Source organism: Anabrus simplex, chromosome 4 (genome assembly GCF_040414725.1).
Source record: "Anabrus simplex isolate iqAnaSimp1 chromosome 4, ASM4041472v1, whole genome shotgun sequence".
In the NCBI taxonomy this organism is placed as follows: Eukaryota; Metazoa; Arthropoda; class Insecta; order Orthoptera; family Tettigoniidae; genus Anabrus; species Anabrus simplex.
This window is the reverse complement of record NC_090268.1, coordinates 368,597,208-368,622,295: the sequence shown is the minus strand read 5'-3', so window position 1 is coordinate 368,622,295 and position 25,088 is coordinate 368,597,208. Positions and strand designations below refer to the sequence as shown.

Genomic DNA, 25,088 nt, shown 5'->3' with positions numbered 1-25,088 from the left:
TTGTGATTATAATTGAGTTGCCGATGGTGCTGACCATCGGGGTGGTGAATTGTATACAAGTAAGGGTCGGTTCAAACCCGGGCGTTTGTTCCACATTTTTATGAGTTCCTTCTTGGTACTTTGTTGGGGAATAGTTGTGTGTTTAGCATAGGGATTGCTCAGACTCGTTGCATGCATGTTAATCCTATTGGTCAATGACATCACATAGCCTCAGTGTCTATGATAAGTGTTTTTCCGTTCGAATCTCGTCATAATGGATCGCTCTGCGATAGATAATACTCGGATCCATCACATACGACTAAAAGTCGATAACAAACCACAACAATTGATAATAATCCATGTAGTTCATTTGTATATAAATGCGTTATTACCATCATCATCATTAAGGCCTAATAAACCACTTGTATTAATCTAAACTTTAACCCGAATGTGTTCCCATTGTAATTAGGTATGGTCCGTCTCCTACCCTGTATGCCTTTAAGCTAAGTCTAGTTAAGCGCCTATAATGTTTTATTCCAACCCGTTAACGCCCTGTAGATATCATGCCGGAGCCATTATGTGTAGGGACGGGTGCATACTAAAATGGCGCCCAACGTGGGGCGAGATAAAAGGGCGTAAGTGAACTGTGGGGGCTCGATATGTCCGTAAATAAGGGCTACCCAGATTTAGGAAATTTAGCGCCATAGTAGAAATGGTAGCCGAGCAACGTGCAGCCCGAAATTCCGTAAAGGGGTACCATAGCGCCATATAAAATGTCGGCCCAACGTCCGACGTGTTTTACTGTTAAATAGGGGTGCATATTTACTTTACCTGCCATATAAAATGACGCTCCAGGTGGGACATGTTTTACGGTTTAATGGACGTATGTTCATGTTTAATAGGCGCATAATTATCCCACATATCGCATAATATTAATGCGAAGATAGGGGCGTGTTGTGTATTAGGCAAGGCATACTTGCGCGTCTTCCAGGGTGGGCACGATTATTTTGGTAACCCATGTCTGCTTCTGACATTTCCACGCGAGGCCCAGTTCATTGTAGTTGAATAAGTGACACCTTGATGTCAATCTTAAATTGTTTTATGAATGAGAACACAGTCATGGTCCAATGATATGGGCAGAGCCATGACATTCGCGTAAGCAGGGGCGTATCCAAAATTCAAGGGGATTAGTTCGAATCCCGGGAAACAATAAAATGAATTTCCCATAAGTGAGGTTCGAAGTGAATAGTGGCTCTTTCTTAGTGCATATCTATTCTCGGATATTAGCCAGTGGTGCGTGTTTCTTCACCAAACAACCTGCTATTAGGAAATATATTTTACGTTAGTATAACCGTGGATGAGAAGAGGTAACCTCACGCCTACTTTTCTTTTTCGAGTGGCAGTAGGTTGATTTCATGGGTTCAGTTTGAGATTCTGATGACTTTGTGTGTTTGAAGGACCTCAATGCTGAGGGCATGGGTTGATTTACTGGCACTATACCACATGTGTTGGTATTTAAAATCGAGCCCAATTTTAGAATTACAGGTCAACCGGCAACTGTATTAACTGAATTTAGGGCTACTATTGTGATCATTTTCGGAAATTTCCCGTTGCCTTCTTATATAAATTTCATGAACCTTAATGATGTTAGGCAGTTAGGCAGCTTCAATGATAGCCGTTTTTGAGGCTTAATTTGCAATGATGATTAAAGTAAAATTTTCTTTTTGAAGCTGGAAGAACGTAAAGTTTGGATAGAGGAATCTTTTCCTTTAAAATAAATAATAATTATATATTGTTGTGGTTTGTTGACGCCGACGTTAGCGAGGGGGGTCCTGTCATCTCAAAGGATAGCGACATGGATAGTGAAGCCATGCGGCCTTTGATGGAGGAGATTATGGTCAGCGTGAAGGACGATTTAAAGAGAAGTATTGAGGAAAACAGTGCGCAGATTAGGGAGAGCAGGAAGGCGATGGAAGAGAGTTATGCGCAGATTAGGGAGAGTATCAAGGACGATTTTAAGAAGTTTCGTGCGAACATCAAGGACGAATTAAAGGCGAATCGGGAGGAAATGAAGGACGATTTAAGGAAGATGAGAGAGGAAACGAAGAACAGTCTAACGGGGATAATGGACCGGCAGTTTGCAGATATGAGGGAAGCAAGTAGTATGATAAGAAGGCTCACAGAGGAACTGAGACAGGACAGGTTAAAAGGGTTCGGAGTTAAATCGAAAGTGCAAATAGATCAGAATAATCCAGAGAGTAGTGAAGTGATGAACAGTACAAATGACTCTGAGGATAAGTTTACAAATCTTGAGGATAAGGCAGAAGAAAAACGAATAGAGATAGAGGCAGTGAATGAAAGGAAAGTCGAGGGAATAGTTGAGCGGCATGATCAGGTTGAGGCCAGTATCACGCGAGACAATATCCACGTAAACGACGAAATCAGGAGCGTCAAGGGAAAAATGGAGAATATGGAAGACGAGATGAAAGCTGAGGACGGAACGGAAAGGAAGAGATCGTCAAGCCGATACAAGAGACGACAACGCAACAAGCAACGTCGAGCTAAGTATGGATGGCTTCCCAGTCAAAGAGGGACATGTTTAAGAAGAAGACGTCGGGATACCAGAGGTTCGAAGCTACAGCATGTGAACTGGAGAGACGAGATGAGAGATCAACGAGTTCTGAAACCCAAACGCTACGTAGAGCAATTGAAACGTAAGCGAGGAATCAAGAAGGGCCAGCCCTTGGCAATATTGCAAGTAACAAGAAGAAGTGGAAGTCTTGAGTTCGTAGCACGTGGGGACTCAAGCCGGAAGAACATGAAGGTAATCGACGAGATTACAGAGGACCCAGGAGGATGTTCTGTGGCTTAACGAAGGCAGACCTAACTTATCGACGGTCATCTTATGTATGTAAATATTTGTAAATATTATCACCCAGGCACAACTGATGAATTACATTAATTACCCGAACGTGACAGCAAATCTGAAGTTGTACCATACGTCCGGAGCCAATGGAGAAGATGTGGACAACGCTGAAGAACTTGGGGCAACGGATGAAGAAGAGGATGAGGATGACGGAGAAGAAGATCGACGTGACGTGTCGGATGAAGAGTCGGGACCAAATGAGGAAGCCGAAGAAGTCAATTATTTGGAGAATTTGTTTTCACAGAGAGATCTTGGGGATGAAGAATGTCCAGAATGTCAGTACCTGGAGAACTACAGAGAAGCATTGCGTCAGATAGCATATTATTTAGAGAGAGAGAACCAGGAAATTCGCCAGAAAGCAAAGATTTGGAAACAGTCGTGAATCGATATTGCCAATTGAATATTTAGCGACGAAACGTGTCCAGTGCCTGTACCCATTTCTTCTCGGGGAGAGGGGAATATGAACCCGACAGGGGCATGATCCAAGGACCTTGGGTTGATATCGATCTCCGTAATTACGCACGCAATGCTATTAAAGGGAAAGAACGCTGAAAATGATTAATATTCATATTATTAATAGAGGTCATACCAAAACTAATTAATATTCATACCATTGAGATAGATAAATTGTGTATTTTAAAATCATTCTACGAGATTTCTTTGTCTGCGACTTATTGCGCAGTATTATCCTTTGTGTAGCGGGGCCCCGGAGATGAAGCCAAGCCAACTTAGACCCGGGAGGGGTTATGAATGGGGATTCCCTGTGACATCACTCGAGAGAAGACATCCCTCCTCAAGGCTCACAGAATGAGGGGAAACTTATTTTTTCGAAACGGAATATAGGAGCCATCTTGGAATCGGACTGGCCAACTTAATTACCTACGATCCAGAAAATTAATAAAACTCATATTAGGGGGTCGTCTCCCGATTTAAAAGGGATAAATGTTACTGGGACATTTATTTAGAGTGTTTAATGTCCTCTTCCGTGATAACTTTCAGCCGAAGAAAGAATACTGTGTTGTTTCTGCGTGGAAAAGTACTGGGGCCATCTGGTTAGTCTCATGACACGTCCTCGACGGAGGGACTTCACCCCGTGTGGTAGGGGAAGCAGAACATATTTTAATTAATTTAAAGAGATTCACCGAAGGATAATTGAGTGGTTATGTCTCAATCGCACCAACTAGATACTGGTCACCGACTACCCGTACTATTATACCTCGAGTACGCCGGGAATAGGCGCTACGCAAATTTGTGGAAGGGGTATCGCTCCCTAGTAAAAACTACTGCAGGAACGGACAAGGGTCAGTCGGGACTCGTGGCTTACAGACGGCGAAGCTATATGCAGTCGAGCTTCCAGCGATCTTTTGTTTGAGTGAATTTAAATTTAATTTACAAGTGAAATCGTGTACTGTGCGTAAATACTGCAGAGATTGGATAGACGCGATGCTAGTGTCTAAACTTTAAAGATCAGGGACGTGTCGCGAACATTTAATATAATTTGTAATAATATTATTATTATTACGGCGCTACTGTGTCGAGTACGCGGAATCCGATACTGAACCGCGGATTGCGGAGTGAGGTCCGATATCGTGGCTGGACGTTCACACTGAATGTAACTAAACAAATCTTGGAATAAATAGTGACGTATTGTGTGCCTCAGGAATACTGCCAGCGGTTTCATCAACCTAGAACAATGGACTCCCGGTTGGAAAGGAGAATGGTGCCTCCAGTAACTGCTTTGGTGCCTATGGGTCAGCACTAAACCAGCAATGGACTTCCTGAGCTGACAACGGGTCATCAAGTGATGGAGATGAGTATTAATCATATTTAATATGACGTGATCAGATTGGGCGGGGAACAGTTATCATTACCTGACGCTATAATGTTAGAGATTGTAACTTCAGTAATGTAGATGTGCTACCATGATACACGTAGCTTCTATTTACTTTATTTAATTAGTAACACGTCTGAGCAATCAATTGTAAATAAAGGTGTAATACGATAAGTTTGCATGCAGTAGTAGATTGACTTAATCATTTTATTTGGGGAAACTTGTGATTATTGATGCGTCAGGAAACCAATTTTTAGTAATTCAGAGTAATTCAAGTTAGGCTGTAGTTAGTCCAGCGTTGATAATGCATGGCTGGTAAGTAGTGTAATTTTATTCCGTGAGCACCCAGAACTACGAGATATGACTTCGGAACTGACACCACAGGCCTCCACTGACATATATTTAGATAGGAATTGTACAATTTTAATTGGCAAGCTTATCACAATTTAAGTGCAAATTGAGGAATATTTAATTCATAATTGTATTACCGTGTGACGATTTTATCAGAAATCACAATTTAGATATGGATTAATTACACCTTTATTACGAGGAAGTTAATTATGATCACGCAGTATGGTCTAATTTCCAGGTAAGTCGTGTAGGGAGATAGTGTAATGATGAACACAATAATAATAATAATAATAATAATAATAATAATAATAATAATAATAATAATAATAATAATAATAATAATAATAAATTGTAATTATGGTAATCATGCAAGTATTGGTATCATAGAAACCGGTGTCGTGTCGCGGGATCATGATATTGTAAACGAATGTGTGTGTTGAATTGAAGTGAAGTATTGAGAGCCGATGTAATTTGCTTAATGAACAATGAAGCTCAGTTTATTAGTGAACGATTCCCGAGATGGGGTGTTTTGTTAAGAAAGGGCGTTATGCCTCTGAAGGCCGAGGCCATTGACCACCCGCCGTGCAGTGGTTGGGGCAGTTGACCTAGTGAGGAGAAGTGTTGGTTTTTTTTGTATGCTCGTCCGCTCGTAGAAGGGGGAGCCTTGTGTTAAAGAGAACGAGGCCCGGAAGAGTCGCCTAATAATGGAAATATTCAACACGCCAGAATGATGTAGTCGCTAATAAATGACACGGCGATTGTTACCAGTACTTGTTAGTTTACTGTCATTACTCATTTGAGGATAATGTAGCTTAGGGTTTTCAGAGTCCCACTTCCATCCAAAGGGGTGTCAGTTCAGTTCCCGACAGCGGCATTGGTACCCCAATGCTCAACCGAAGGCTGGATGTCTCACGTGTTTAATGTATATAATTTGTGTTCTCTAAGTGTTTATGTATCTTGTTGTGATTATAATTGAGTTGCCGATGGTGCTGACCATCGGGGTGGTGAATTGTATACAAGTAAGGGTCGGTTCAAACCCGGGCGTTTGTTCCACATTTTTATGAGTTCCTTCTTGGTACTTTGTTGGGGAATAGTTGTGTGTTTAGCAAAGGGATTGCTCAGACTCGTTGCATGCATGTTAATCCTATTGGTCAATGACATCACATAGCCTCAGTGTCTATGATAAGTGTTTTTCCGTTCGAATCTCGTCATAATGGATCGCTCTGCGATAGATAATACTCGGATCCATCACATACGACTAAAAGTCGATAACAAACCACAACAATTGATAATAATCCATGTAGTTCATTTGTATATAAATGCGTTATTACCATCATCATCATTAAGGCCTAATAAACCACTTGTATTAATCTAAACTTTAACCCGAATGTGTTCTCATTGTAATTAGGTATGATCCGTCTCCTACCCTGTATGCCTTTAAGCTAAGTCTAGTTAAGCGCCTATTTTGTTTTATTCCAACCCGTTAACGCCCTGTAGATATCATGCCGGAGCCATTATGTGTAGGGACGGGTGCAGTATTTAGCTGATGATTTCGATTTCTCCTCTTCCCAAAATCTCTTCATCCTTTCACTGAAATACTTCTTACGTTCTTCTGCCCAGGTTTTATTAGTTCTAGCTTTTGGCTCCACGAAACAATGATTATTGATCAGTGTTCTGAAAGCAGATCGGTTCTTCACAGGAAAGCAATTTTCCTGAAGATCTCATTCTGTTTCATTTAGCCAATTGTTCTTGACTTTGTGCGAGGGCAAAATTTTGAATTAATTTCGTCAGTCTATCATTGTTCGTTCTGAGAATGTGATCACAGAATTTCACCTCCTTTTCCTGATGGTGTCTGAGATTTCTCCAGTATGACAATAAATTTCATGAGATTTCCTTTTCATTCATACTCCCTCTGTGCAGACTGGGCCAAAACGTTTCCGTAAAATTTATCTTTCTTGCTTTGCTAAATCTTTTATGAGTGATCTACCGCCAATTATCAAGGTTTCCTATGCGTATAATGCTTCATGTTTTATTACTGTATTATAATGCCATAGTTTTGTTTTCCGAGATAATGATATTTTCGTTATATGTTTTCCAGGTTATTTGATATGCTTTCTGTAATTTAGTAATTCTCACCTTATTTAGTTCATGATTTAATTCAGAAGGTTGTATGATTTCTCTAAAGTATTTGAATTCATTTACTTGGGAAGTATGTCCAAATTTAGTCATCATAGGTTGCCCGTCTAGAAACCGAGAGGCTCCTTCCATGTAGTGGGTTTTCCATATGATATTTGAAGTCCTGTTTTGGCTGCAATTTCATCTAGATTATTATTATTATTATTATTATTATTATTATTATTATTATTATTATTATTATTATTATTATTATTATTATTAAATAAAGATGACTTGAGGAAAACAGACATTCTCCTGCTCATGTAGCCTATTTTGAGCTATTGCCATCAGAGGAACAAACACTGGATTGGTAACCCTACATACATACTGCCGAACAGTAATTGTGCCCTCAACAATCACAACAGCGACGTGTACCTCACAACAACAAGATCCGTGTGATCACTGTCATCTTGATACAGAAGCCTGCTACCGAAAGCTGTGACGTCACTCAGATACTGCCAAGTCTTCGTCGTTGTGTGAAGTTCCTATACTACTGATACGACATTATTTATTATAATATGACAAAGGAATGCAAAGTTCTGCCCAACCCTTGTCCCGTTTCCCTACGAGGTTGGGTATGAAGAGAGATGAATCTCCGTAGCGGACTTTTACGACCGGATGCCCTTACTGATGTCAGTCTCATCAAAGGAGTATAACGCTTCAAATCCCGTTACACGATGATATCTGTATTATTATTATTATTATTATTGTTATTATTATTATTATTATTATTATATGCCTGTACTATTATTATTTTATCTGTAAGATTACTGTTATTGTATTATAATTATTATTCAATTCAATTCTGCAATGCTTGTCGCTTGCGTTATTGTAGTTAAATGTATGTGTATATATATATATATATATATATATATATATATATATTCGTGTGTGTAGATTAACAGTAAAAATATGTACAGTAGGAATTGCTATATATCAGATGTTGGATGTGACATTGCTACATTGTGCAATATTGCTGGCGTTACTGCTAAGTCATTGCTACGTCATCGTGCGTATTTAGCGCTGAGCTCACGTTCTTGGAGATACCTACTGGGAGCCGCCGGCGATTTCGCCATAGTGTGTAATATTTGTCGCGAGGTGGGAGTAGATCATAGTTATTTCTGGAGATTACGTAGGTGCGTCAACCAACGTCTATAAAAGGTGGCTGCATATTGTAGCATCAGTCATTATTCAATTGGAAGCAGAGGTCACAGTTGGTCGGAGAGTGAACGAGATGGAGTGGTCTCATTCAGTCAACGGGAGTCATTAGTTAAACGGAAGGTGAAGAGAGAAGAAGTAAAGTGGATGGTGAACAGTGATGGAGTCATAGAAAGAGAGACTTGCAATGAAGTCATACCGTGCAAACTTACCAATAAGTCACATGATATGGAGAAGAAGCAGTCACATGGATACATCACCAAATTAGGCGTGACACATCTACAGTAAACACCAGATCTAAGGAATACGTCGTAATTACACTCAAAGTGTTGAAGGTCCAGTCAAGTGAACCAGTGAGGGATATATTTCGTATAAATTGTTAAATGTCCGGTCAAGAAGAATTCAAATTCATGCCTAGTTTCTTTCAGTTGCAATGCCATAATTTCATATTCTCATCTGTTTTAATCGCAGCAGTTCTCGCTATTTTATTGAAATTATTTCAAGAATATATTTTGTTCTATCAAATTAATTTAGCGTTTCATTTCCAGAATAGAATAACATAACCTCAAATTTAATGGGGAAACCGAACGCCAATCTCCTTTTCCTACAACTTATATGGTATGTTGTCAAAAGTAAGCTTATTACCCCACACCCTAGAGATAGTCAAGATTCTTATTCTATTATTGCTGCACTGAGTGGTAGCTGGCGCCCATCAAATAACGTATGTGTAAGTAAGTAGGTAAGAAGTAAGTGTGAGTACAAGGTCCGACGATTGTGTATTTTATTTAATGAATATTAATTTTCATATTTTCAATTTAAATGCAGTTTGATATTTTTTTAAGTTAGTAAGTGACTTAGGAACTATCACAGGAGATAATGAGATGAAATTAGTGACGTGATATCGTCACCAGAACCGGGAATGTAACAATGCTCCTTCCATGTAGTGGGTTTTTCCATACGACATTCGAAGCAAACTTCGTTGAGTTAATTTTCCTACGCGTAGGCTTGCGTGTAAAGGAAAACGGACCTTAAATGAACCACTCCAGGAGTGGGTAAAGCTGTCGTGGAAACATACATTCCTACAGTATGGTACAGTAAGGTTCATTTTCCTTTACACACTCCCATAGGAAGATAAACTCAACGAAAATTGTTGTGATGGACTGCATATCAATACGTGGCTGGAAGGCGTGAACAGTCCCTAGGGAAATAATGGATAGGAAGGACATTGTCACATTCGCGATTTTGGCAAAGCAGCGAAAATATATTATAGTAGGAAGAGAGTGGGGTGAAACTCCAATCGAGTAGCACCATGAGGTCTGCTCAAGGCTTTACATCCCCATCCGACGGACGAATCACCGTCAACAGTCTCATATGGCCTCACTCCATATGGGCACCGTGGAGAGGATTTTGAATTAAATCCAGGCTTTTGGTCCGATCTAGTGATTAGAAATTGTATATCATCACTTCCTCACCTTGACGGCCAACATTCAAATGGTTTCGACCAAAGGGTCTCGAAGCGGCTATCGACAGTGTCAGACCATAGAGACTTCACGCCTTAACGATAATGGCCACCATGCTGGCTAACAAAGGAATGCAATAACAAGCCTATAAACGCGTAAAAGAAACGGTATCATTAGAAATTCCATACAAATACACAAATATATGCACCTAACGTTGTTAATTAATTGTAAAATGTTCAAATATGGGCTACTCACCTGGACTGTACGATGATGGTTACTAGGCGAATATTGCGTGTTGGAACACATGGTGGTGTTACTAATTACTTTTTAATACAGTAGCTGTTACCAAAAATATTTTCCAAACACACACACACACACACACTTAACACAGAAATTGACAGGTTCTTCAACTTTCATTTTCAAAAGATTTAAAATAACATCCCTATGATTTCCACTGTTTAATAATACTTTTCAGAATCAGATAGCAGAGTTTGAAGTAACGTGTAGCCCTCCACAATAATTTTAAAAAGTATTATGAGGCACATTAGGCGAACAGTTGTCTCTCAAATGTCTTTAATTTTCGTTTCTTGCCCTTTATTTTTGAGCGTTCAGTGTTATTAATTATTGTTGAATAATTAGCTGATTTTCAGAAAAATGTCTTACACAGACACTGGAATATTTACTGGATTCAAAATTACCTCGGCATGTAGCATGAATCCATTCATCTCGTTTTTCTTTATCGCTAGGAAATGTAAATGTTGAAATAGCCTCTTCATTATCTGACCGGTAAATAGACGTACAAATATGCACAGCACACGGTCGTCCTGTATTGTAAAAAGAATCCTACAGTAACAAATAATAATAATAATAATAATAATAATAATAATAATAATAATAATAATAATAATAATAATTGTACCGGGAGGTACACCTCTGCGCCGCACATTTAAATCTTGCGCCTAAAAGAACTCCTCTACAGGAGAAACTGTGAACTTGAAAGCTAGACCTACTTAAACCTTTACTCAAAAGATGTCACTACAGTAATTGGACGTAATTTTGTTATTGTGAAGTTTCCAGAACTGTGTGGATTTCTACTTGTTTTGATTTCAATTGATCAAGAAGCTTGGGCTTTCTCTCATAGATGTCACTGCTAAAAAACTACGATCATGCACCCTGGTGCGAAGTGAAGGAACTTTTTGAAGAAATTTTGTATTCATAAGTTTTTATTTACTAAACTTCGTTCATTCATTTTTGGGTTGGCAATATTTATCTTTTCTTTCCGCCAGTTTTGAAGTTAGCCAATCACGAACTTTTGTAAGTAATTTCCTACCAATCCCGTATTTCTTCTTCGACTTTGAGTGTAACTTTTGAATGTAACCAATAAAATTCTGTGGGTGTGTCTTGATTATTCATGAAAGGTCTCGAACTTTCCCCGAGGGTTTATAAACTGCGGATTTTCACGTCTCTTGGCCTTTGATCAACATCTAACTAAGTGTGTGTGTCAATCAGGAGGCGGAAGGTGCCTCTTTCATCAGGCAGCAGTACTCCGACAATGTATGGCCACTTAACATCTTCACTTTTTGCTAGCTCCGCAGTTTCACCCGAGGGAAAGGTTCGAAACTTTAACTATGTAACCAACTTCTTTAAAATGTAAATCTCCTTTCGGCTCATGTAAAAATTTCATAAATCTTTAATTGTAAATCAAGGATAGAGAGTGATGCACCCTCTCGAGCTCCCCTTCATGTTGGTTTGAGGTGACTGCGTTTTGTAACTGTTTTTCTTCCTTCCGTAAAGTCTTCATTTTTTTCTTATACGAGTCACCTCAGTAGTTTGGGAATTGCCCCTGTGTCATCGGCCTAGTGCCCCTTAGGTTTTAAGAAATCTGTTCTAGGAATGCAAGTACTCGCCGCCATTCTATTTGTGTGTAGGGCCATTTACTTAACCATTATTCGTGTTCCATGAAGGCCCAGTATGTGGGGTACAAGATACCCCTGTTTCATTTTTACTAATTTGTGCCTTGGTGGCAAGTAATTGTAAGTTTTCTGATATTGCCTTGAATAGGCTTGAAAAACTGAGAGCATGTCAGCTCTTTTCAAGTGTTGTAAAAGTGCCTCTGGAAGGCTTGATATTTGAAGTTGGGAGCAAGTGCTCCAGGTATTAGGGGCATTCCGCCCTTTGAACAAATTTGGGCTCGTCTGTAAAATTTGAGCTGGGAACTCAAAATTGTAATACTAGAGGCTTGTAGCCCAAGAATGTTAAAGTTCTGGAATCTTGGATCTTTCTAAGTCTTGTTTCTAAATTGCTGTGTCATTGTTATATCACTAAGTGAAAAGTTGTTAAAGTTTTGTTGTTTTTCGAAAATATAACATTTGTTAAAATTTTAAATTAACTTTGACTTTGTAGTTATACCCATTCATCCCGGCACCTTCTTTCACCTCTGCTGGTCCACAGGTAGCCCCGTAACAATAATAATAATAAAATCTACAAATACTCCCCACTAAGTGCACTGGAAAATGAAAATTTTTAAACTCTACTGAGATCTAACGATATAAACAGATAGAACAACTCCACACAATAGACCTGACATAACATAAACGGAAAAAATTATCAACGCACATATCTCATTGAAATCGCTATTCCGAATGGTGACAACATGAAACAGGAACACAGGGAGAAGGTCGATAAATATACCGTACTCCTCTGGCTATGGGAGTAGCAAGGATCTGGAAACAAGACAGAGTGCCAATTCTTCCTTTTCTCCTTCTATCACTGGACTCCATGGCTAAATGGTTAGCGTGCTGGCCTTTGGTCACAGAGGTCCTCGGTTCGATTCCCGGCAGGGTCGGGAATTTTAACCAGCATTGGTTAATTTCCCTGGCACGGGGGCTGGCTGTATGTGTTCTCTTCATCCTCATTTCATCCTCATCACGACGCTCAGGTCGCCTACGGGCGTCAAATCAAAAGACCTGCACCTGGCGAACCGAACCCGTCCTGGGATCTCCCGGCACTACAAGCCATACGCCATTTTATTTATTGGACTCACACCAAAATCATTTCAGGAAAACTTAATGATATTAAAGATCCCCATCTACACTCACAATGTGGCACAGAACGCTGCAGTTTTGAAGACCTGCAACATAGTTACAACATTCCTGAATGCTCAGTACGGCCCATAAATTGAAACCTCTATAACGAAGAGAATGATGAAGGCGTATATTGTAAAGTTATGTAAATTATAATTAATCTCTATTTCTTACATGTAAAATATCGAAATACGTGCTATATAACCAACTATGAAGTTGTGAAATAAAGAATAAGAATAAGAATAAGAATAAGAGTAATTAAATGCTAAATTTAAAAACCATTAGACAATATTCATAATAGTTCAGTTGTTCATATAACCTAGCAACGGTTGCTAACATCAAGCTGTTCAAACTGCAATACTATAGTGTACCGTACCCAGGGGTAAATACCCTCTAGGACGATGCCTCCATTCCTGTATGAACATCCGACTAACTCAGGGTTGGGCAGAGTGTGGGTTGGTTGTCGATTGGGTCAGGATAAAAAGTCGAAGTTCTACACTAAATAGCAATCAATAACAGGAAATGGAGGTATAACACGAATGAGAAACAATCATAGGGGGTAAGATGGATTTATTAACAAATATCCCCGATCAAATCACAAGAAAAAAATAATTGAATCAAGAAAAATAATAATAATTTGTAAAAAAATGAACTCAAAGTATAGAAATAATTTGAAATCAGAAACGTTAATTGAATACTTGTACAAATTTGACATTAAAAAGAAAAACAAGTTCAACAAAGAACATTAATATAAATCAAGACTGAGTTTCTTCTTATAGTCCAATGTTTATATTGTATGGCAACAAGTGTACGCAAACACTGCCATGTGGTATTTCCGTATGGAGTTTCACACTATCGCATCCCAACGATACGGTTTCAAAGTTAAGTTACTCCCGAGAGTCGTCAAACTATTTCCGTAAAATAAAAGTTACATAATAAGAAAAATTACGACGGAAAGAAAAATAATTAAGACGCACCGGACGCTATGTAAGGTATGCAAAATACTAGGGGCAAATCCTACACTATATTTACAGCAATTCAAATAATCAAACTAAACATATATATACATCGGATATCGAGTAAAGTCTTAAATGCTACACTGCTTCTAATGTGAATCCCGGTTCACTACAAAAGATCCAGGCAGAACTAGATAAACCAACGATACTTCAGCACTCGGGCTGTTCCCTTTAAAAACAACGAGACAAGGTATACAATCATAAATAATAATGTAGAACCATCCTGTAAGAGAAAAACATATAAATAACCCTTGATATCATGAAGAAAGCAATGGGCAACATTGCCTCCTTCTGCTGCGTTTGAGCGCTCAACAGCGCGGTCATCCGTCATGTACTTCCGGGTAGATTACGAGCTGTAAAGAAATATTGAACTCCACTACGCTAAAGATTGGATTTTGTCTCCCGTGGCCGCCGCAAGGAAATACTGTCTCTTTCACACATGCCGATAACACAGGCCAGGAATCAGCTTGCCATGAGATAACGCCCATCATCAACTACACGGAAACTCCCGTATATTCATTGCTTCTTAGCATGCTTGGGCCATTTAACAACATCAGACTCAATAGCCTGGAATTAACACTGTCCATTCTGATCACAATATACACTCAGAAGACACTAAGCAGGCACACACATCTGCATAATACTCTATCTTGTCAGGCATACCATCAGCCTGCACCAATACATTATAATTCAGCATGCAATTATTATCTCATTATTCCTCATGAATCCCACTGGCCTTTCCACATAATGAGACGCAGTTCGAGTCCTTGGCAGACCATCAGGCAAACAGAATCCAACTTAACTTCAAAGATCTTAATTTAACAACGACGTTCTGCAGCTTCTTCTGGCAGCTTCTGTAAAACCATGCATCATGCAAAATAGCTATACCTGTCTCTCTGAATAACCGAAATAAAATGAATTGATACGTGTTTGACGTAATATAAAAATGAACTTGTCGATCTAGCCCTTCTAGCATATATTTAAGGAAAACTCGGAATATCCTACGCTAAGTACTATATTTACAACAATAACTGATCCTATCAATCCCTCATTTTCCCAAACATCTACTCATAACGCAAAATGAAAATAAAATAAACATGCATTAATCTTGTATCCGAATCTATCATAGAAACAAAGTTAAACAAACACATGCCGTCAGGCTTACTTTATATGAAAATAAAAATTCTATCTACACTGCCCTAGTACCTTAACATAACTTACATATCATGCCGTAAATAATACATGCGTCTTACTTTACATTCTACGTGACTCTCGGGAAACCAGGATAGCAGCTTACATCCCCACTACTTATGGGTTTACTCCATGTTAATCACAGCATTAACATGTGGGAATACACTTCCTTCCTCTACAGGCGTATCCATCATCTTGCTGGAAAATAATTCACTGGAACACAGAAGACTATTATTGATAACCTCTTCACTGCTTAATGCTGCGAGCCGAGATACCCTTTCTTTTACCAGATCAGCTAACACACTGATTCACATATATATAACACACTTCACTTAAAGGGTAAAAACACAGTTTTTAAAGCAGCCCACGGTTCGGTACGGAAGTTCCACGCGAATACGCGCCCGTCGCGAAATAATGAAACAATAGCACGTTTCCACTACACTTGTTACTCAGCGGTCACTAAACACCGTCTTTATCAATTGAAAGTAAACTCTGCCAAATTATACTATTTCATTTGCTGAAGTACAGTAAATATTGCGACTGCACAATTTACAGTATCAATGAAACTCAGTTACTGTTACATAAATGATACCACGTTAATCACAATCACCAGCCACAGAGTTAATACATCCGCACTGTGCAAATCTTTACCACGGAGATACAAAGTTGGTGCATCCGCACTGCTCAAATTTCAACTACGGAATACAAAGTTAGTACAACCGTACTGCTCAAATCTTTGCTACGGACTGACGCTCTCCAGAGCTAAGGGTTACTGAGGAGGCTTCGGTGACGCCAATAATGTTGGGGTTCCCGGGTGTCTGAACCAACCACCAATCAGAGAGTTCGTCATGTATGATGACATAATACTTATTGTGATATATTTACAAAACACAGCTCAAACACTAGCAAATCTCTTCCACCAATTTTTATAATATATTTCCAAATATATCTGACTTCAGAAACTGTGGAAAACCGATCTCTTACAGAAACTGACTTTATCCACAGAGCACGTTGGTCATCCTGGAATTAATATTTGGCGCGGTGTAGCCTCCAGGTTTGCCAAATCCCTAAGTTCCCATTGGCTGAAATATCTTGCTTGGTCAGCATCTAATACACGTGTCGATCCTTACCAGCGCTTGGGTACGCTATCCTTTCTCACGGTCATACGGAAATATGAAGCAACATCCAGCGAACCACTGTCTTGCTCAACATCCGGTATCAACTATCTTAGGATACGATGCTTTCACATATTAGACTGTAACTTTTCTGAATAAATTTCACATGTTTGATCAAATAATATTCCAATTATTATTATGGGCCGATAGGATACGGCTCAATAGTACACTAGTAAACACATACTGCGGCAGGAAACACATTTTCACTGATGCTTTCTCGTAATATTACCCCTTGAAAACACTAACGAACGCCTTCAATAATGTTGAAATAACAACAACGTGCTACCAAACCATCATGAAAGGAAGACTCACGCCTAAATATCGAAACACCAAAACTCTGACATCATCTCTGTGAAACTGTCAAGTGTAGACGGCCTGAACTACCTATTGACTTCGCTGTGGCACGGCCCCTGTCACTGATAAGCCGTCGAACACAGTTGTGGCGATCATTGCGGCCAGGATAAAAGCGCGATTGATCACTGAGGAGGACACTATTCCATTCTTTGGCCAAACTCCAGGACAACTTCATACGTCGATTTTGCTGAGACAATGGAACACTTGGCAGAGACAAGAGGAGAGGTGTAACAAATATAATACGCGCGCGTCTGCAAGGAACAAAATTGAGGCCCCTCAAAGAAATTGTAAAAAACCTATCAATAACACATACATTTAACTACGACAGATACCTCAATGCAATCTACGGTATATCCATTTTATATATACAAAGGACTCTCTATGAGGTTACAAAACTAATTCATTTTCTAATATATTTTATTTTCAAAGTTAAATATGTTTTAGGGATTGAAATGCAATGTAGGTAAATACGAGAATTGATTCAGAAGTCATGGCAGCTATATTTATCTCGAAAAATATTGAAAACGGTGAATGTGACAGGTACATTTAAAAGTATATGACAATGATTTTTGGAGGTTATACCAGGTAAGGTAGGGATGCAGGAATCTCTGGTAAGGTAAAAGGACAAACATGCCATTTTGATTATTGTTCCTTTTTTTGTTATAGCCTCACACATCTTCTATACAATTATTTTTATTGTATCCTACAAGCTATTTAACACCCTTCAGATTAATCCTAGGTTGTCTGCGGTTCGTTGCCATCGATGAGGAACACGGCAAATACTGCCGAAGGAACGAGGATTCGTCAATGTGCGCTACCTCACGTCGAAATGCTCTTACGATGACTTGTTTGTAGGCAATACGTCTCCCACGTACTTTGAGGAATAAGATCGAAGTCACACGGATTAAGGTGTACGAACGCTGCTCGACTTTGATTACTTCCATTACGCACCACTGTCATCAGACAACTGACATAGGGAGCATGATGAGGGCAAGAATGATGCACTCATACCCCATCTGCCGGCAATATTATGAAGTTCATATAATGTACATACAAATGTATACTTTACGTGTTTAGAGTTGGGACATTATGGAGAAATATATATTATTATTTTTGCAATGACATGTGAATCAACCCTCGTATATGTTTCTATCGTTTTCATTTTTTTTTTTAATTGTACTGTTCTCACATTTGATCCTAAAGAAATTGGAGCATGCAGCGCACATTCTGGGATGCAAAGGCATTGACGACTTCGATAATAATGGCGTATGGCCTCCGGAGAGGTCTGGTGCAGGTCTTTTTCGAGTAGACGGCCTGTTAGGTGACCTGCATGTCTGTCAAGATGAGAGCTCTACCTAGGATGATTTCTAATGTTGAATACGCCAAACACACCCAGCCCCCGAGCCATTGGAATTAACAATTAAGGTTAAAATCCCGAACTCGGCCGGGAATCGAACCCGGGACCCTCTGAACCGAAAGCCAGTACGCTGACCTTTCAGCCAACGAGTCGGACGACGACTTCGATGATGTCCATGGACGACACATTGAATGCTGAGGCGGTTGAGTTCAGAGCATCTGTGTTGGGTCAAAATATTTCGTAGGCAGTTCTTTGTATGTTTCATTTTCGAAAATCATGGTTTTGCGAAAGAAGCAGCAACAGGAATAATTAGGACTAAAATTTAATATTTCGGTACCAGTTTTCACTAATACTAACTTGGTGTAAATATTTGTGATAGAGCATGCCACTGGCGTTACGACAAGCAGCTGTCTTAGACTCGTAATAATACTGTTATTGGTTTTACGTCGCGCTAACTACTTTTACAGTTTTCGGAGATACCGAAGTGCCGGAATTTAGTCCTGCTGTCGTTCTTTTACGTGCCAGTTAATCTACCGCAGGGCCTCTCAGAGTGCATGCACCTGGTGCATTCACTGTGCACGGTGCAGAAGACGACTTCGCTTGGTTGACCAGAGTACAGACCCCCACTCCTCGATTTGGAGCAATAGCGCTGTCGCTCTCTTTCCTCACGCCTGTCTCGCTCGCTCCGCCTGTCTGCCTCTTCCTCACTTGCTCCGTAGCGCTCCACATCCGAGCCTAGTTGAACCGAGCTTAGCCGAGTAGCCCAGAGACGAAGCGTTGGTCCGAGTCGAGCCGAGTGGGACCGATGCACTGTGCACAGGAACTCTGCGCCCAGTTTGCACGCGTGAGATTTTGGGCGTTTTAGAGGCGCTGATCTACCGACACGAGGCTGACGTATCTGAGCACCTTCAAATAGCACCGGACTGAGACAGAATAGAACCTGCCAAGTTGAAGTCAGGAGGTCAGCGCCTCAACCCTCTGAGCCACTCACCCCGACGGCGTCTTAGACTCACCACAGAAACAATAATTACAAGCAAATGCAGTCATCCGACAATTACTCTACTTACGCTCTTAAAAACAAACTTTTTCGGCCCATTCTATAAAAATACCTTTCCCGCACAAAGTGACATTCGGATATGAATTTATTTACTCTTTCTGGGAAAGTCTGCGGGCAGCTTAAGCACCAACATTGCAGGCCCTAATGTTACTCCACTGGGCACAGGATTGTAAACCAGTTGGACGCAAATGATTAAAAATTACTTCTCACGTTATGTGTGGTACCACAGTAGCTCGAATTTTTGCCGGTGTTGTACAAAGTTCTGTTCGGGACATCTGAATAATGCGGCGATCCTGCCCCGGGTATCAGAGCGTGTGTCCCTCCCTTTGACTACTGCTATCTACCCGTTGTACCGTACATATATTTCCCTACTCCTTACATCGATAACTACTTGCACGCAGACTTGATCATCTGAATCCTCTCAACTTGTGACAATTGTTGGCGAGGCTTGTTTCACAGGGGAACACTTCTCATCACTGTGTCCCACAGACTACACGTCAGCTTTTTTTTTTTTTTTTTTTTTTTTCGGGGGGGCCCGAAGCCCGCTCCCCCCGCGTGACCATCGACTCAATCTACATGGCCTCCGACATGCTATTATTTCTAAGAAGAAGAAAGAGATAGCAGGGAGGAGTGGGAGGTGATACAAGGAGTATCTGCCGGTTTCCGAGTCAGACTCGCTACCACGGCAAGAGTTTGTGTTAGGTATATGGTGTTGAAGTATGGTATTGAAGGGTCAGGGAAAAACCACATAGACAGAAAGAAGAAAGAGCCTACATGTAAAACCTGACATCTTGTGATAGCACATGCAAGGATGTGGGCTGGATAAAGTCCAGAGGTTGTGTTAGTTAGGAATCACTCGGCTTAACATGTAGAAAGTGCGTCATCTGTAACCAATGAAGAGGAGAGGGCCGTATGAACAATTCGATTGGTCTAAAACCTGTATATGTTACGAACCTAGTTAGCTCGTCATCTCGGGAGGAGGCTATTGGTCAGTTATCTCTAGCTCTTCCTATCCTCGGTCAGACATGTTGCACCAAATATTTTCAGCCCAGTTATACTCTTGATAATGTTCGACCATCGAGTGGGAACTCGTCCACGATCTCTCTTGCCGGGAACATTTCCAAGAATGATCAGTTTTTCTACACTGTCACTCCCACGTCGCACAGTGGGTCCAAAGTATTGTAAAACTCTTTGTTTACACGTTGATAATAATCTTATTCTGAGGTTGAGCTGGTTTATAATAGAATAATTAGTGCGAAATGTTGTGCAAGGTATGCACTACAGTTCAAAAGAATCGATTTTATTCAGGTCTGCACCATGAAGAGCGCACGTCTCCGCTCCATAGCTGAAAATACCAGACTGAATACTACTCTCTTTTTCAGTGGTAACGAGTTAGAGCAATCTTCCATAAATGGGGCAAATTTACCATAACCTATCTCAACATGAATGACCCATTTCTTTATGGTTTTGCCATTTTCATTTTCTATAGTGTATATCAGCATTTTCTGAACATTCCTTGTTAGACCAAGGTACTAGCAATAGATCAAAACAAAGTACATTAACATTTGTATGTTTAATGCTGTTTCATCTCTGTTTTCAGGTTAAAAGAGCGTATCAGAGTTGTATTTGAAGAAGTCAGACTACAGCATGGAGATGTAAGGTAAGAACGCTAATATTAACAACACATAATGGTAAAAATGTAGGCCTAGTACCCTACATAATTTAGTAGGAAACAATCTGTAGTTCCTTCTGCAAATAGATTATATTCTAACACATACATCTAACTTATGCAAGAACTATATATTGTACATAGAGAAGGAGGAACCTCCGATGAACACAGAACTGCCACCCCACCAAACCCCTGCTTCCTACTTAATCAGACGACGTAGTCAGGAAGATCTGCAAGTGCAGGAGTTTCTTATGAATAAATGGAAATTTATCTCACTGCAATACTTTCTAAAGCTGAAATACACGACCGGTAGCTTTTCCTCTAGATGTATTAACTGTTACTAAATACTATATAATTGCACATGCTCACAGACACTCTAGTTAACGCTCTCTCTCTCTCACACACACACACACACACACACACACACTCACTCTCTCTGTTTCTCGATTCTCATTGTTCAGTCACTCAAATTATTCGCTCTGAACTTACAAGCTAAATCAATTGCACTACACTTACTTCTGTAGCTGTCACTTGGATCCTAAAGCAGTTTACGATTAAATTCACTGTACAACTACAGCGGCAGCAACTTCTCAATTTACGTGCGAAACAGTCTTACAAGTCTGTACGTGGTACGAAGTTTGAATTCTCACAGCAGTCTTCTTGAGTTGTCTCCGGTCACTCGGCTGCCCTGTTGTCCCTCGCCGCTCAGCTGCACTCTTCCGTCAGTTCAGACGCAGCACTAACAGTATTCTGTCAACACTATCTTCAGCTGCACTCAGCTGAACCGTCTCTATCTGTGGCAGAATTGAGCCCACACTGAACCGCTGAAGCTCGTCTGGCCTGCCTTAAAACCGACCCTTTCAGATTCTTCGGATGAGGAGAAAACCCTGTATCTTTCTGGAATTGAAAAGCTCTGATTTCGTCTAGCACTGTCAGAGAAACCCACGATGAAATCACTTAGCTCGACGGAGTGGTGGTAGTACTTGGCTCGTCCCTGTCAAGTTGCTTGCAGTGCCGAGAGCATGGGGCCCTCACTCGGTGATGTCACTCGTGACTGGAGCTGGCTATCTTGCTCCACCTAAGGCCTTACGGTAAAATGGCGGTCACCGTCACGGTATGTTACAGTAGCATGCAGTAAGTAAGTTTGTGGAATGGTAATTTTCATATTGAAGCAAAGATTGGATGCAGTCATTTTTTCTCGTGGAAGTTTGGGTCGTATTACCTTGCTAAGATGCAGGTAGCAAGCAGAAGAATATCGACCTCAAGAATTAACAGTTTTAGTTGGGTTGCGTATCTTCATTAATTAAAATAGGCTGGTGGACTACTCTGTATGAATAATAAAGAGTACCGTTTGCAGTCACATAAGACTTTTTGCGAGTAGTTCCGGCCATTTTCCCCACCTGTTTGTATCAGCAATCATTCTCGTTACTTTTATATCTGTTACTTGAAACGTATGAACACGATATTGTGGGTCCAACCAGCTTTCTCTCCTAAATAGGCTCGTCGTTATGAAAACAAAGCGAAGCAAAGATAGCTTTGTCCGAGGACTCACTTCCTCCTTATAGAATGTTGTTGATCGCAGCTTTCATACCACACCTTCATACTACTTCAATCATCAAACTTCTATCCTCATAGAATACACATACAAAGTTCTTGAAATGATCCATCGGTTGGAGTTTAGTTTTCCCTCTCTGACATTCAGTGATCTTAGGTTCCTTCTCCAGTGGTATCTCTTAAGGCATGGATATTTCCATTTTTATATCATACCGTACCGTTCATCAGGCCCCAGGTTTAGATTCCAGGTTTTCTGCACTATCTGCCATGACGACCACGTCGTCTGCAGTACATCGAACACTTTTATTTGCAGTATCTTCAAAATAACGTGAACTTTGGCAATATACTTTTATGTTTTATTTTATTTTTATTTATTTGTAGATTCTATAATGAGCCCCGCCCCCCCATTGTACTACAGCTCTGAAGGGCCTTAACCTACCAAGCGACCGCTGGTCAGCACGAAGGCTAGCAGATTACGAGGTGTCGTGTGGTCAGCACGTCGAATCCTCTCAGCTGGCATTCTTGGCTTTCTAGACCGGAACATCCTACAATGAGGGACTGCCTAAATCTGACAAAGTATATCGTGATACTTAAATATTGAATGCATGCTTAACCATCGAAAGTTTTCTGGTGTTAGTCCTTCTCGTATGCAGTACTTTAAGGTGATTTCTAACCATTTGTACCGAGCCTTTAATGGCCAAAATGGCTAAATCACAATGCAGATTCTTGGGAATGCCCACATTTTTTGTAAAGCTCAGCTAAGGGTTTTGATATAGTTCCACTTGCTCCAAGAAAAGTCCTACAACCCTTATACAGGACATGATGATTGATTCTGTGATGACCAAGCTCGATAGTTGCATTCGCTTAAATGCGGCCAGTGTCCAGTACTCGGGAGGTAGTGGGTTCGAACCGCACTGTCGGCAGCCCTGAAGATGGTTTTCCGTGGTTTCCCATTTTCACACCAGGCAAATGCTGGGGCTGTACCTTAATTAAGGCCACGGTCGCTTTCTTCCCACTCCTAGCCCCTTCCTGTCCCATCGTCGCCATAAGACCTATCTGTGTCGGTGCGACGTAAAGCAACTTGCAAAAAAAAAAAAAAAAAAAAAAAAGATTCTGTGATGTAGCTGATGGTTGGTTCATAGATGGCTCGCTTCTCCACGTCCATTTTTGCTGGCTGACCGGAGTCAACCTCATATCTAATGGTGGGGTCTAGAACATATGAAAAGTACTAGTTTGGTCAATTGAGGTTATATCTACTTTCCGGTTGCTTCCACCGACAGCAAAACATGCCACCTCTTCATGTACTCCGCAACTTGTCTGCGAGAATGCTGCTGCAATTCCAGTAATAATAATAATAATAATAATAATAATAATAATAATGTTATTGGCTTTACATCCCACTAACTAATTTTGACGGTTTTTGGAGATGCCGCGGTGACGGAATTTTATCCCGGGGGAGTTTTTTTACGTACCAGTAAATTTACGGACACGAGACTGACGTATTTGAGCACCTTCAAATACCACAGGACTGAGCCAGGATCGAACCTGCCAAGTTGGGGTTAGAAGGCCAGCGCCTCAACCGTCTGAGCCATTCCGTCCAGCAAGAATGTTGATATGGTTCTTCTTGCTCCGATGAAGAGTCCTAGAACCCTTATGCTGGAGACGTATGATTCTTTGAAGTAGCTGATGGTTGGTTCTAGATGGCTCGCTTCTTAGCTTCTACTTCTGTTGGTTAGAGTCAACCTCACATCCAGAATATATGCCATGACCTTTTCTCGGTCAATTGCGGTTATATATATTCTCCGATTGCTTCCACCGTCAGCAACACATAGACATCGTAAACTTTCTGGGAGAATGCTAAAGCAATTCTAGATTTTATTATGTTGTGCCTGACATTCCTAATCAATTCCCCCCGTGGACATGATCCAAGAACATAAGTTAGGGTTTCAGGTTCACTTCAGTGTCTGCAGGGGATTCCAAACAATTCAAATTTTATTCTTGAAGTATATGCTCGAGGTTCACCGTTCTATTCAATGGCGTCGTCTTTAACGGATTTAAAAAGTTTTTCAAATTCTATCTTGACACAAGTTCAGTCGTACTGCTTTCCGATGTGGAATACTGAAGGGGAGGATCCCCTGACAAGTTTGTTGATAGCGTTGACCCTCTTCGAGAATTTGAACAAAATAACAGAAGAGGGTGGAATTTATTTGGAAAGATATTTGACTAAAATGAGCTTATACGGTTTGTTTATGTTGCAATATTATGGGCACACAGTGAGCCACGCTTCGCGAGGTGTGACAGTCGATGCCATATCCTGTATAGTGAGCATCTCTCAGCTGTTCCGTCCTCTGCTGCTAAATGTAGTAGAATGCCGGACTGGGATACTTCCTTGTATAACACAGCGGTCCTTCCGGTCTATTTCGACACAGCAACTCACATCCGATATCAATCTTCCTCAAGTATCATGTTTCCCGTTGAACTGAATACGGAGGTCACCCTTTACAACGATTTCACAATACCGAGGTCGATAGCTGTAGTCGCTTAAGTGCGGCCAGTATCCAGTATTCGGGAGATAGTGGGGTCAAACCCCACTGTCGGCAGCCCTGAAGGTAGTTTTCTGTGATTTCCCATTTTCACAACAGAAAAATGCTGGGGCTGCACCTTAATTAAAGGCCATGGCCGCTTCCTTCCCACTCTTAGCCCTTTCCTATCCCATCGTCACCAGAAGACCTATCTATGTCGGTGCGGTGTA

General features: G+C 40.5%; 1 protein-coding gene across 1 annotated transcript in view; it reads left to right on the top strand.

The window, feature by feature from the left end:
- LOC136872280 (suppressor of lurcher protein 1-like) overlaps positions 1-25,088 on the top strand; it is a 339,284-nt gene that overhangs the window by 238,187 nt on the left and 76,009 nt on the right. The window contains exon 5 of the mRNA XM_068227413.1: positions 20,714-20,773. Coding sequence (XP_068083514.1) covers positions 20,714-20,773 — 60 coding nt within the window. The remainder of the gene's footprint in view (positions 1-20,713; positions 20,774-25,088) is intronic.